The 15842-nt window shown below is 44.8% G+C and overlaps 1 protein-coding gene across 1 annotated transcript in view; it reads left to right on the plus strand.

The window, feature by feature from the left end:
* Positions 1 to 15842, plus strand: part of LOC126335154 (sterol O-acyltransferase 2) — a 176275-nt gene that overhangs the window by 81924 nt on the left and 78509 nt on the right. The window contains exon 3 of the mRNA XM_049998127.1: positions 1151 to 1296. Coding sequence (XP_049854084.1) covers positions 1151 to 1296 — 146 coding nt within the window. The remainder of the gene's footprint in view (positions 1 to 1150; positions 1297 to 15842) is intronic.

Consider the following 15842-nt stretch of genomic DNA (forward strand, 5'->3'; position numbering starts at 1 on the left):
CATCTGCACGAACAGTTCGACAACGTTTGCAGCAGCATGGGCTATCAGCTCGAAGATCATAGCTCCGGTTACCCTTCACGCTGCATCACAGACAGGAGCGCCTGCGATGGTGTACTCAACGACGAACCTCGGTGCACGAATGGCAAAACGTCATTTTTTCGGATGAATGCAATTCTGTTTACAGCATCATGACAGTCGCATTCGTGTTTGGCGACATCGCGGTGAACGCACATTGGAAGCGTGTATTCGTCATCGCCATACTGGCGTATCACCTGACGTGATGGTATGGGGTGCCATTGGTTGCACGTCTCGGTCACCTCTTGTTCGCACTGACGGCACTTTGAACAGTGGACGTTACATTTCAGATGTGTTAGGACCCGTGGCTCTACCCTTCATTGCCGGCCGCGGTGGTCTCGCGGTTCTAGGCGCGCAGTTCGGAACCGTGCGACTGCTACGGTCGCAGGTTCTAATCCTGCCTCGGGCATGGATGTGTGTGATGTCCTTAGGTTAGTTAGGGTTAAGTAGTTCTAAGTTCTAGGGGACTAATGACCACAGCAGTTGAGTCCCATAGTGCTCAGAGCCATTTGAACCATCTACCCTTCATTCGATCGCTGCGAAACCCTACATTTCAGCAGAATAATGCACGACCGCATGTTGCAGGTCCTGTACGGGCCTTTCTGGATACAGAATATGTTCGACTGCTGCCCTGGCCAGCACGTTCTCCAGATCTCTCGCCAACTGAAAACCTCTGGTCAATGGTGGCCGAGCAACTGGCTCGTCACAAAACACCAGTCACTACTCTTGATGAACTGTGGTATGGTGTTGAAGCTACATGGGCAGCTGTACCTGTACACGCCATCCAAGCTCTGTTTGACTCAAGCCCAGGCGTATCAAGGCCGTTATTACGGCCAGAGGTGATTGTTCTAGGTACTGATTTCTCAGGATCTATGCACCCAAATTTCGTGAAAATGTAATCACATGTCAGTCCTAGTATAATATATTTGTCCAATGAATACCCGTTTATCATCTGTATTTCTTTATGGTGTAGGAATTTTGATAGCCAGTAGTGTAGTATTTACTATAGTTTGTGCCGTAGGTTTGTAGTTGAGAGAGTAATCCTTTGCCTGCGTTTGTGTTCTGGGAAGCGCAGCAGCTGCAGACGGAGGCGGTGGAGCAGCTGGAGCACAAGCTGCAGCAGCTGGTGGAGGAGGCGCTGCGAGTGGCAGAGGTGCCGGCCACGCCGCCCTCGCCGTCCCACCACTTGCTCTACGACGACGCCAAGTACCGCAACAGGACGTGAGTACAGGCGGCGGCACCGCTGCGGCCGATCCTCTTCGTTTTTGGATTGCACTAAGGAAAGCTGTCCGCAACCTCAAAGTTGCTCTGAAGACGAGAGTGTTTTACTGAGAATGGTTTTTTGCTAGCGGTATGCCTTGACTCCCTCCGACCTTCGAATAAACGTACCCATTCGACTGTAGGGAGACATTGAGATATATGTCTTCCTTTCTGGCCCTATCAGTTGTTTGTCAAAACCTCAACTCCCATGAATATAATTACAGGGGTTGGATAAAAATATGACACCGCGAGAAATACATGCCTGACCAAAAATGCAGACTCTAGCCAAGTATGCAGGTTGCGGTTCTGTATTTAACCATGAACGACCATCTGTGGAATGTCCTCAATATGTTTAAAGTGTCAGTGGTGATTAGAACACTGTTTTGTCTTGTTGACACTGCGTATGTCGGAGATAAGTAAATTCTAATGTGGGAAATATCGTTGGTGTCCCTATGGTGGGTGTCTCCGTAGCAAAGAGAGCTGAATTGCCTAATGTTTCTCACGGGGCACCATATCTATGATTCACTCCGCATACAGGCAAAGCGGAAAAACGTCGTCCCCCGAGGCACAATCGCAACGAAAATGTGTGTTGAGCGCACGTGGAAAACGGTCATCGAGGAGGATTGAGAGTAAAAATAAGACGACGACAGCTGCAAGAGTCGCTGCAGAAGAGAATGTCGCAGTCTGGTAACCTGTCTTGACCAAGCCAACACGAAGGGTGCTCCATAAACAGGGAACTGGAGGGCCAGCTGAAATTGCAAAATCGGCACATCAGTGATGCAAATGCGGTTAACAAGAAAACTTGCTGCCGAAGCCACAAAATCTGGACATGGAGCAAAGGAAGAAACTCATATGATCCGATAAGTCTTGTTTCATACAGTTTCCAACTTCTGCTTCAATATGCACGCCAAAAGTGAAACATGGCAGGGGTTCGGCGATATTTAAGGAAGTAAAATACACTCCTGGAAATGGAAAAAAGAACACATTGACACCGGTGTGTCAGACCCACCATACTTGCTGTGGACACTGCAAGAGTGCTGTACAAGCAATGATCACACGCACGGCACAGCGGACACACCAGGAACCGTGGTGTTGGCAGTCGAATGGCACTAGCTGCGCAGCATTTGTGCACCACCGCCGTCAGTGTCAGCCAGTTTGCCGTGGCATACCGAGCTCCATCGCAGTCTTTAACACTGGTAGCATGCTGCGACAGCATGGACGTGAACCGTATGTGCAGTTGACGGACTTTGAGCGAGGGCGTATAGTGGGCATGCGGGAGGCCGGGTGGACATACCGCCGAATTGCTCAACACGTGGGGCGTGAGGTCTCCACAGTACATCGATGTTGTCGCCAGTGGTCGGCGGAAAGTGCACGTGCCCATCGACCTGGGACCGGACCGCAGCGACGCACGGATGCACGCCAAGACCGTAGGATCCTGCGCAGTGCCGTAAGGGACCGCACCGCCACTTCCCAGCAAATTAGGGACACTGTTGCTCCTGGAGTATCGGCGAGGACCATTCGCAACCGTCTCCATGAAGCTGGGCTACGGTCCCACACACCGTTATGCCGTCTTCCGCTCACGCCCCAACATCGTGCAGCCCGCCTCCAGTGGTGTCGCGACAGGCGTGAATGGAGGGACGAATGGCGACGTGTCGTCTTCAGCTATGAGAGTCGCTTCTGCCTTGGTGCCAAAGAGGGTCGTATGCGTGTTTGGCGCCGTGCAGTTGAGCGCCACAATCAGGACTGCATACGACCAAGGCACACAGGGCCAACACCCGGCATCATGATGTGGGGAGCGATCTCCTACACTGGCCGTACACCTCTGGTGATCGTCGAGGGGACACTGAATAGTGCACGTTACATCCAAACCGTCATAGAACCCATCGTTCTACCATTCCTAGACCGGAAAGGGAACTTGCTGTTCCAACAGGACAATGCACGTCCGCATGTATCCCGTGCCACCCAACGTGCTCTAGAAGGTGTAAGTCAACTACCCTGGCCAGCAAGATCTCTTTATCTGTCCCCCACTGAGCATGTTTGGGACTGGATAGCGTTGTCTCACGCGGTCTGCACGTCCAGCATGAACGCTGGCCCAACTGAGGCGCCAGGTGGAAATGGCATGGCAAGCCGTTCCACAGGACTACATCCAGCATCTCTATAATCGTCTCCATGTGAGAATAGCAGCCTGCATTGCTGCGAAAGGTGGATATACACTGTACTAGTGCCGACATTGTGCATGCTCTGTTGCCTGTGTCTACGTGCCTGTGGTTCTGTCAGTGTGATCATGTGATGTATCTGACCCCAGGAATGTGTCAATAAAGTTTCCCCTTCCTGGGACAATGAATTCACGGTGTTCTTATTTCAATTTCCAGGAGTGTATAAATGTCGTGTGACTAGGGCCTTCCGTCGGGTAGACCGTTCGCCGGGTGCAAGTCTTTCGATTTGACTCCAGTTCGGCGACTTGTTAGTCTATAGGAATGAGATGATGATGACGATTAGGACAACACAACATCCAGTCCCTGAGCGAAGAAAATCTCCGACCCGGCCGGGACTCGAACCCGGGCCCTTAGGATTGACATTCTGTCGCGGGAACGTTTAAGGAAGTCAAATCGTGGTATTCCATGGTTACTCTGGTAGATCTCATTACTGTCAAGGATTATGTATGTATTGTGGCTCATTATATCCATCCCATGCTACTATGTTTGTTCCCCAATGGCGATCATGTGTTTAAACACGTCACGGCCCCTTTTCACACAGCTCGCATCGCCAGGATTGGTGGTATGAGCGTGAGGATGAATTGCCATATCTCCCATGGCAGCACCAGTCACCATATATCAATAACACCAGGTGATCAAAAACTCAGTATAAATTTGAAATCTTAATAAACCAATGAATAATGTAGATAGAGAGGTAAAAATCGACACATATGCTTGGAATGACATGGGGTTTTATTAGAACCAAAAAGAAAAACATGGTATTGCTAGACGCGTGAAAGATTACTTGTGCGCGTTGGTGGCGACGTTCGTGTGCTCAGCCGCCACTTTCGTCATGCTTGGCCTCCCAAGTCTCCAGACCTCAGTCCGTGCGATTATTTGGGGTTACCTGAAGTCGCAAGTGTATCGTGATCGACCGACATCTCTAGGGATGCTGAAAGACAACATCCGACGCCAATGCATCACCATAACTCCGGACATGCTTACAGTGCTTTTCACAACATTATTCCTCGACTACAGCTTTTGTTGAGGAATGATGGTGGACATATTGAGCATTTCCTGTAAAGAACATCATCTTTGCTTTGTCTTACTTTGTTATGCTAATTATATCTATTCTGATCAGATGAAGCGCCATCTGTCGGACATTTTTTGAACGTATATATTTTTTTGGTTCTAATAAAACCCCATGTCATTCCAAGCATGTGTGTCAATTTATACCTCTCTATCTACATTATTCCATGATTTATTCAGTTTTCAAATTTATACTGACTTTTTGATCACTCGGTATTTAGCCTTAGTGATCTGGTTTGGAGAGAAGGGTGCGTGATCGCTACCCACTTCCACCATCTTTACCTGAACGTGCCAGTACTTGGAGGGAAAGGTAGTATAAGAGTCCCTTTAAAACCGTATAGGATCTGTATTTATCCATTCCGAGACGACTGGAAGCTGTTTTGGATGCGATCCTTTTTCCTGCACCGTATTAGGCATGATAAAGAGTTGTTTTTGATGTTTCCGTACTTTTGACCATTCCTGTGTGTTATTGCCATAGTTTTGTCCAGTGTTTTAGGTCATAGGCCTTATCATGTGATGACCAGAAAGGATTAAATATAACAGAATGGAAAGCATGTTCTGCTGATAGATGTGCAGCAAACTCAGTTTTCGAAATCCATTAGTATATACATACTGATGGTATCCCACTGTTCAGGTTGGCCCTTGCTCTATATTGACACCAGAGTTAGTGGACTCGTAGGTGCACAGACAGTGGAAAGGGAGGCAACAACGGTAGCGGCGGTGATTCACCTGTGAACGCCCACCCCAATGTAAGGAAGATGCAGCCTACACAGAAACGCATATTTCACATTACTTGTAAGGTACAGCTAGCAAGTCTGCAAATCGTCGTATTAACAGATTTTGTGAGAAGCAATAATTCGACAAATATAGACTTTCATAGTTTCACACTAGAGTAGCCTACCTAAAACACATTGTCGTTTAAATAAAGGATCAAGTAAGCCGAGAGAGTCCCAGCCACGTGCTGCCAGAACAAAACCTCATAAAACAAAATTGGTGTAAATATAGCATAGTAGACAAGGCCGCTTCCTGTGATGCTGACAATGTAAAACATTTGTCGCGTGAAAATTGTGTGTTAGTCACCAGATAATCTGTTCACCAATACCAAATAAATTTTTTTCTCCTTCCACAGGCGTATGCTGAAGTAGTGAGACTTCGAGAAGTAGTGGTAGCTTCGTCTTCCATCTCCTCGTTTACTACTTCTATTGTGCAACAAGAAAACACGGAACAGTTCCTACAACCCCCTCACGCATACATTTTATCGAAATTTTTGCTTCATTGGCCTCTTACGAGATAAATTAAATGTCACTGCACGCGATCAAAGATTAAAAGGTTGCAAAGAGGGAGCTGTGATTGCTAAGGTGCCAGCCACAAAAAACATATTTCATTTAGAAAACACAACTGATTTTAGTCACAGTTGTGCAAATTGTTGTTACTATTGTTTTTTACGCCAATCCAAGAAAACAGCTATAAACATTTTGTATTTCAAATTTGAGCATTGCTAATTAGTGTGGCCGAACTATGACCCTATGTAGAGCTTGACTTCAGGTGCTAGTAGAACACAGAAAAAAATTTCAACTACCAAAATCTCTAGAATATTTGGCGGGCAGTGTTTTCAATTAGGAACACTACTTGGCAGCAGCCTTTTCAGTAGTTGCAGGGGCAACAGTCTGGATGATTGACTGATCTGGCCTTGTAACACTAACCAAAACGGCCTTGCGTGCTGGTACTGCGAACGGCTGAAAGCAAGGGGAAACTACAGCCGTAATTTTTCCCGAGGGCATGCAGCTTTACTGTATGGTTAGATGATAATGGCGTCCTCTTGGGTAAATTATTCCGGAGGTAAAATAGTCCCCCATACGGATCTCCGGGCTGAGACTACTCAAGAGGAAGTCGTTATCAGGAGAAAGAAAACCTGCGTTCTACGGATCGGAGCGTGGAATGTCAGATCCCTTAATCGGGCAGGTAGGTTAGAAAATTTAAAAAGGGAAATCGATTGGTTAAAGTTAGATGTAGTTCGAATTAGTAAAGTTCAGTGGCAGGAGGAACAAGACTTTAGGGCCGGTGAAAACAGGGATATAAATACAAAATCAAATAGGAGTAATGGAGGAGTACGTTTAATAATAAATAAAAAAAATAGGAGTGCGGGTAAGCTACTACAAACAGCATAGTGAATGCATTATTGTGGCCAAGATGGACACGAAGCCCACGCCTACTACAGTAGTACAAGTTTATATGCCAACTAGATCTGCAGATGATGAAGAAATTGATGAAATGTATGATGAGATAAAAGAAATTATTCAGGTAGTGATGGGAGACGAAAATTTGATAGTCATGGGCAACTGGAATTCGAGAGTAGGAAAAGGGAGAGAAGGAAACATAGTAGGTGAATATGGATTGGGGCTAAGAAATGAAAGAGGAAGCCGTCTGGTAGAATTTTGCACAGAGCTAACACTTGAATCAAGAATCATGACAGAAGGTTGTATACATGGAAGAAGCCTGGCGATACTAAAAGGAAGCAGATAGATTATATAATGGTAAGACAGAGATTTAGGAACCAGGTTTTAAATGTAAGACATTTCCAGGGGCAGATGTGGACTCTGACCACAATCTATTGGTCATGAACTGTAGGTTAAAACTGAAGAAACTGCAAAAAGGTGGGAATTTTAGTAGATGGGATCTGGATAAATTGACTAAACCAGAGTTTGTAGAGAGTTTCAGGGAGAGCATAAGGGAACAATTGACAGTAATGGGGGAAAGAAATACAGTAGAAGAAGAATGGGTAGCTCTGAAGGATGAAGTAGTGAAGGCAGCAGAGGATCAAGTAGGTAAAAAGACGAGGGCCGGTAGAAATCCTTGGGTAACAGAAGAAATACTGAATTTAATTGATGAAAGGAGAAAATATAAAAATGCAGTAAACGAAGCAGACAAAAAGGAATACAAACCTCTTAAAAATGAGATCGACAGGAAGCGCAAAACTGCTGAGCAGGGATGGCTAGAGGAGTAATGTAAGGATGTAGAGGCTTATCTCTCTAGGGGTAAGATAGATACTGCCTAGAGGAAAGGTAGAGAGACCTTTGCAGAAAAGAGAACCACTTGTATGAACATCAAGAGCTCAGATGGAAACCCAGTTCTCAGCAAAGAAGGGAAAGCAGAAAGGTGGAAGGAGTATATAAAGGGTCTATACAAGGGCGATGTACTTGAGGACAATATTATGGAAATGGAAGAAGATGTAGATGAAGATGAAATGGGAGATACGATACTGCGTGAAGAGTTTGACAGAGCACTGAAAGACCTGAGTCGAAACAAGGCCCCTGGAGTACACAACATTCCATTGGAACTACTGACGGCCTTGGGAGAGCCAGTCCTGACAAAACTCTACCATCTGGTGAGCAAGATGTATGAGACAGGCGAAATACCCTCAGACTTCAAGAAGAATATAATAATTCCAATCCCAAAGAAAGCAGGTGTTGACAGATGTGAAAATTACCGAACTATCAGTTTAATAGTCCGCAGCTCGTGGTCGTGCGGTAGCGTTCTCGCTTCCCAAGCTCGGGCTCCAGGGTTCGGTTCCCGGCGGGGTCAGGGATTTTCTCTGCCTCGTGATGACTGGTGTGTTATGGCCTTAGGTTAAGTTAGGTTTAAGTAGTTTTAAGTTCTAGGGGACTGATGACCATAGATGTTAAGTTCCATAGTGCTCAGAGCCATCTGAACCATCTATCAGTTTAGTAAGTCACAGCTGCAAAATACTAACGCGAATTCTTTATAGACGAATCGAAAAACTTGTAGAAGTCGACCTCGAGGAAGATCAGTTTGGATTCCGCAGAAATATTGGAACACGTGAGGCAATACTGACCTTACGCCTTATCTTAGAAGAAAGATTAGGCAACGGCAAAACCTACGTCTCTAGCATTTGTAGACTTAGTGATAGCTTTTGACAATGTTGACTGAAATACTCTCTTTCAAATTCTAAAGGTGGCAGGGGTAAAATGCAGGGAGCGAAAGACTATTTACAATTTTTACAGAAACCAGACAGCACTTATAAGAGTTGAAGGGCATGAAAGGGAAGCAGTGGTTAGGAAGGGAGTTATACAGGGTTGTAGCCTCCCCCTGATGTTATTCAATCTGTATATTGAGCAAGCAGTAAAGGAAACAAAAGAAAAATTTGGAGTTGGTATTAAAAATCCATGGAAAACAAATAAAAACTTTGAGGTTCGCCAATGACACTGTAATTTTGTCAGAGACAGCGAAGGACTTGGAAGAGCAGTTGGACAGAATGGACAGTGTCTTGAACGGAGGATATAAGATGAACATCAACAAAAGCAAAACGAGGATCATGGAATGTAGTCGTATTAAGTCGGGTGATGCTGAGGGAATTAGATTAGGTATGAGACACTTAAAGTAGTAAAGGAGTTTTGCTATTTGGGGAGCAAAATAACTGATGATGGTCAAAGTAGAGAAGATATAAAACGTAGACTGGCAATGGCAAGCAAAGCGATTCTGAAGAAGAGGAATTTGTTAACATCGAGTATAGATTTAAGTGTCAGGAAGTCGTTTCTGAAAGTATTTGTATGGAGTGTAGACATGTACGGAAGTGAAACATGGACGATAATTAGTTTGGACAAGAAGAGAATAGAAGCTTTCGAAATGTGGTGCTACAGAAGAGTGCTGAAGATTAGATTGGTAGGTCACGGAACTAATGAGGAGGTATTGAATAGAATAGGGGAGAAGAGGAGTTTGTGGCACATCGTGACAAGAAGAAGGGATGTTCTGAGGCATCAAGGGATCACAAATTTAATATTGGAGGGCAGTGTTGAGGGTAAAAATCGTATAGGGAGACCAAGAGATGAACCCATTAAGCATATTCAGAAGGATGTAAGTTGTAGTAAGTACCGGGAGATGAAGAAGCTTGCACAGGATATAGTATCATAGAGAGCCGCATCAAACCAGTCTCAGGACTGAAGACCACAACAACAAACAAACAACTTGACACCCAGTGAGTTTTGATTTATTAAGACTTAGTAAAAGCCTTTGTGATGGCCGGCCTGAGTGGACGAGCGGTTCTAGGCGCTTCAGTGTGGAACAGCGCGAGCCCTACGGTCCCAGGTTCGAATCCTGCCTCGGGCATGGAAATGTGTGATGTACTTAGGTTGGTTAGGTTTAAGTAGTTCTATGATCTAGGGGACTGATGACCTCAGAATTTCAGTCCCGTAGTGCTCAGAGCCTTTGTGGTGTCTCTGGCTTAAATTATACTCAATAAACTTGTGGATGCAAATACAAATTCTTGTATAAACTGTCCCTGGTACGGACAAAAACCCACCGTTGTCATCAATTTTGAGTAAATGACATTAATAGGCGAAATGTGTTCAATATTAACGTTCGTATTTATGAAAACCTTCATCGTAAACTGTGAAATTTAGAGGTTGAAATTTCAATAATTAGTGAATTTTCGAATATTGTGAGAATGGAATGTTACAAACAGCAAACTAGTCAGTAATTACTAATATTTCTACAACTGAATGTTATATCTCTCATACTTTGTCATTTTCATGCTTGGTAGACCTACTAGCTTATAGGTTACCCAAGCACTGATGCCTACCACATGTAGAATATTATAAAAAGTATGAACAGGCTACCTTATTGCACCAGCTTTCAAGAAGAGCTCGTGGGTCACCTGAATATCATCTGCTCCATTCCTAGTTTCATTGTAACATGTCACAATGTCAAGCTTTGACTTTGTATCATTTACAGTTTGCAAGGAACTGAGAATTATTACGTTCTTTCTTAGCTTTTCTTGACACACTCTTCGTTTTTGACATCTAAATTCTTGTATGGGTTGTCACGAACTTCCTTCATGCAGTTAAGCACTTCCCTTCTAATTTTGTTTTTTGTACCAAGCAAGCTTGTTCGGTATGTTTTAAAATGTCGTGGTTGTGTTAGTGAGGTGAAGAAGCTGCCACTTGTAACTTACCTTCCGTTATCTAGGTATAATCTACAACTTTTTTTACTACAAAATCACTAACTCATCTAGGATGAGTTTATATGCTTCGAATCTTTATCAACAGCCATTCATTATTTCTGCCCAGATTTGTCAAGTTTAGAAATTAATTGAACCGACAGCTACCATTAGACAGGCTCAACTACTCATCACCACAATAATATGGACCCAGAATATAAATGATTTGACAGTTTACTATGAATCTATCCCATGCGTCAGACAAGAGAGCAAACTTGCTATCTTCTTAGTCGCTCCGATAGTGTCGAAATTTCAGCTGAGCAAATTCATGGCTTACTCTTTACGGGATATCCATAGCTGTTAAATCGTTTCATGATGAATAAATACCCTCCAGTTGTACTTGACAAAATCTTCATTTGGATAAAATTGTACACACGACTTAAGTTTTGATTATGTAAATCCCGTCTTCAGGCACTAAATAAGAGACTCATTATAAAATTAATAAACGTTAAAAGGGCCCAAACAAATGTGGACATCAGGTCATCCACTGATTGCGTACGGGAAAGTTGTACCAGTCTTCTAAGCAATTCAGGACATTTATCTAATAGCACGTGAGGTGCCGTGCAGGTGAGAAGAGAAAAGGATCTGAATCAACCAGTACCACACTAGATAAAGGGGTCTAGCCAAAAACTCTTAAATGTAATAGCAAATAAGCACGAATTGCACGTAAATGCGAACGAGCAGTCATGTGGCAAGGGCTTAATAAATTGAAATGAAAGCACGAAAGCGGTAAAATGCCAGTTTGTGAACCTGAAGAGTAGCTTATCATGTAAGTCACCAGCCCTCTGAACGTACGTTAGTGTGCGGCTGCCACCCGGGCTATTACCTGGAGCGGCAGGGCCAGCGAGGGAATCATAGCCAACAAGAAGTTTCCTCCCAAACGTCAGCTGCCACTAATAGCACTAAAAACTCCTTATTCAAATGGTTCTGAGCACTATGGGACTTAACATCGATGGTCATCAGTCCCCTAGAACTTAGAACTACTTAAACCTAACTAACCTAAGGACATCACACAACACCCAGCCATCACGAGGCAGAGAAAATTCCTGACCCCACCGGGAATCGAACCCGGGAACCCGGGAGTGGGAAGCGAGAATGCTACCGCACGACCACGAGATGCGGGCAAACTCTTTATTGATGTGTGGAATTAGCTGCGCTGTCCGCCCCCGGTAGCTTAGTGGTCAGCGCGACAGAGTGTCAATCCTAGGGGCCCGGGTTCGATTCCTGGCTGCGTCGGAGATTTACTCCGCTCAGGGACTGAGTGTTATGTTGTTCTTATCATCATCATTTCATTCCCATCGACGAGCAACGCCAAAGTGGCATCAAATTGAAAGACTTGCACCCGGTGAACGGTCTACCCCATGGGAGGCCCTAGTCACACGACCTTTTTATTAGCTACGATAAGCCTGCTGCAGAGCAAACAACAAAAGCAAGCCAAGCAACATACAAGCAACTGTCAAGAAATAAAATTAATAAAATCATAGCACAAATATAAAATAAATAAAACCACAACATAGAATGTAAAAGGGGCCAAACCAACAGACCACAAATTAAATACGTCATATTACGAATGCAAGGCTAAGAATGCAGATAGCGCAATACAACGTATAGGGTAACCTACATAACAATGGTGCGTAATACCTTCAGTAACATAGAAGCCAGCGTGACTAGTAATAATACTAAAGGTTCTAACTTGAGGAATAATATACACTACTGGCCATTAAAATTGCTAAACCACGAAGATGACGTGCTACAGACGCGACATTTAACCGACAGGAAGAAGATGCTGTGATATGCAAATGATTAGCTTCTCAGAGCATTCATACAAGGTTGGCGCCAGTGGCGACACCTAAAACGTGCTGACATGAGGAGAGTTTCCAACCTATTTCTCATACACAAACAGCAGTTTACCGGCGTTGCCTGGTGAAACATTGTTGTCATGCCTCGTGTAAGGAGGAGAAATGCGTACCGTCACGTTTCCGGCTTTGATAAAGGTCGGATTGTAGCCTATCGCGATTGCGGTTTATCGTATCGCGACATTGCTGCACGTGTTGGCCGAGATCCAATGACTGTTAGCAAGAATATGGAATCGATGGGTTCAGGAGGGTAATACGGAATGCCGTGCTGGATCCCAATTGAGTCGAATCACTAGCAGTCGAGATGAAAGGCATCTTATCCGCATATCCGCATGGCTGTAACGGATCGTGCAGCCACGTCTCGATCCCTGAGTCAACAGATAGGGACGTTTGCAAGGCAACAACCATCTGCACGAACAGTTCGACGACATTTGCAGCAGCATGCACCATCAGCTCGGAACCCATGGATGCGGTTACCCTTGACGGTGCATCACAGATAGGAGCCCCTGCGATGCTGTACTCAACGATGTACCTGGGTGCACGAATAGCAAAACCTCATTTTTTCGGATGAATGCAGTTCTGTTTTCAGCATCATGATGGTCGCATACGTGTTTGGCGACATCGCGGTGAACGCACATTGGAAGCGTGTATTCGTCATCGCCATTCTGGCGTATCACCCGGCATCATGGTATGGGGTGTCATTGGTTACACGTCTCGGTCACCACTTGTTCGCATTGACGGCACTTTGAACAGTGGACGTTACCTTTCAGACGTGTTACGACCCTTGGGTCTACCCTTCATTCGGGCCCTGCGGAAACCCTACATTTCAGCAGGATAATGCACGACCGCATGTTGCAGGTCCTGTACGGGCCTTTCTAGATACAGAAAATGTTCGACTGTTGCCCTGGCCAGCACATGCTCCAGATCTCTCACCAACTGAAAACGTCTGGCCAATGGTGGGCGAGCATCTGGCTCGTCAGAATACGCCAGTCACTACTCTTGATGAACTGTGGTATGGTGCTGACGCTGCATGGGCCGCTGTACCTGTACACTTCATCCAAGCTCTGTTTGACTGAATGCCCAGGCGTATCAAGGTCGTTATTACGGCCAGAGGTGATTGTTCTGGGTACTGATTTCTCAGGATCTATGCACCCAAATTGCATGAAAATGTAATCACATGTCAGTTCTAGTAAAATATATTTGTCCAATGAATACCTGTTTATCATTTGCATTTCCTCTTGGCGTAGCAATTTTAATGGCCAGTAGTGTATTACGTAAAACCCAGTAAAAGAAAAACTGAACTAGTTATGAAATGATTATACGACACCTCACAGTTGACATGGCACGCAGCCTCTAAGATCATTGGATGAGACGTTATAGACACAACTTGCACGAAGGTCACCAAATACGACAACCTGTTGCAATGGAGACCGCTGTAGACACTACAAACATTGGAAATCGTTGCTGAGCATCCCTTTATGTTTGAGGTGTTTGAGATCTGTGGGTGCTATCGGCGCCCTTTCTGTATCCATCGTCCGTACAGTAAAGATGGTATTTACGGTGTCAATTGCCCTCAGTGTGCTTGTACATCTATCGGGCAGAGGCGGGGAAGTTTTCAAATGAGGCTTAGAGAACATGGTGCCAGTCATAATCGTAAGTCAGGTTTAGCGTGGTATTATGCATGCAATATTTACAGCTTGCATCAAAGATCTGGTCCGTAACATTTCGGAACAGTTATAAGTCATGAAGTACAAGTTGCAACGTCCAGACAATAACCTCAATCAACTATCCGAACACAAATGGCCGCGTTTACGTAGTGGGAGACTGACTCAGAGACAATTTTTGTGCCTTATCTGCACGACATCTCGCATGCTGTTTGATAAATTTGCTGGATTTTTTACCGACTTGGTACGACTTTCTCACATGCAATCAAGGTATCATCTGATTTTCACATTTTTATGGGCCCTTTGAATGTTAATTAATTTTATGAAGAATCTCTCTTAGTTTCCCTTGTTTCTTGTAACGCCTGAAGATGGCATTTACATCCTGAAGTCCAGGTTGTGTGTACTATTTGTACTTCACGTGTTTGTTGGCAAGCTAATCGGCCACATAGAACTGGCAGAGGAGCTGAATTTGTTGCACTGTTGAACGCTAGCAGGCTCAGGTCTCAGGGCTACTAATGTGTTGTAGTTTCCCCCTCGCTTTCAGTCGTTCGCAGTAGCATCAGAGCAAGGCCATGTTGCCTTATATTATAAAGCTACATAGTCATCCAGACTGTTGCCCCTGCAACTACTGAAAGGCCTGATGGCTCTTTCCAGGGACCACACGTTTGTCTGGCTTCACAACTGACACCCCTTAGATGTCGCTGGCCTACGGTACAGGTATCTGTATCGTCACGGAACGCAAGCATCCCCACCAACGGCAAAGTCCATGGTTCATGGTGGGGTAGTAAGGCCTTCTAATATATAGTGCTGGTTATCTAGTAGTTCTTATTGTTGCAGTATATGCAGTCGTAGTCGTAGCTGTAATAGCGCTAATAATTAATACAAGGTGATAGAGATAATAGCCAAATAATACGAGACTGAACTGAACGAACACCTGTGAGAGGAAAAGAAATCACCCGATGTAGGGTGAAAAGACATTCCAGAGGAAAACTGCATGTACAGGGTGACAATCACAGAACTATATGAAAAACTATGGGGTGTACACTTTTGTTCACCATGTAAACAACACGACAGATATTCGGATTTAGGTTATGACATGTTCGATATATCTGCCATCATTGGAGGTGATGTGACGCAGAGGAATAGTGAAATTCTGCATGACCCGCTGAAGTGTCAGAATACCGATGTTGTTGACGACCTCCTGAATGGCTTTTTTCAGCTCATCAATGGTTTTGGAGTTACTGCTGTACACCTTGGCTTTAATATAGCCTCACAAAAAGGAGTCGCATGTGCTCAGGTCCGGAGAACACGCCGGCCAATCGAGGCTCATGCCAGCGGCCTCTGGATACCCCAGAGCCAGAATACGGTCCCCAAAGTGCTCCTCCAGGACATCAAACACGCTCCTGCTTCGATGGGGTAGAGCCCCGTGTTTCATGAACATCATCTTGACGAAATCAGGGTCATTTTGAATAACGGGGATGAAATCATCTTCCAAAACCTTCATGTACCGTTCAATAGTCACCGTGACGTCAAGGATTATTCCATGACTGGACATTGCATACCACACTCAACCGTCGAGGGTGAAGAGACTTTCCGATCGTGAAATGCAAAGTCCCAGTCGTCCAAATGCGCCAATTTTGCTTATTGACGAACCCATCCAGATGAAAGTGGGCCTCATCGCTAAACCAAG

Source organism: Schistocerca gregaria, chromosome 2 (assembly GCF_023897955.1).
Source record: "Schistocerca gregaria isolate iqSchGreg1 chromosome 2, iqSchGreg1.2, whole genome shotgun sequence".
NCBI lineage: Eukaryota > Metazoa > Arthropoda > Insecta > Orthoptera > Acrididae > Schistocerca > Schistocerca gregaria.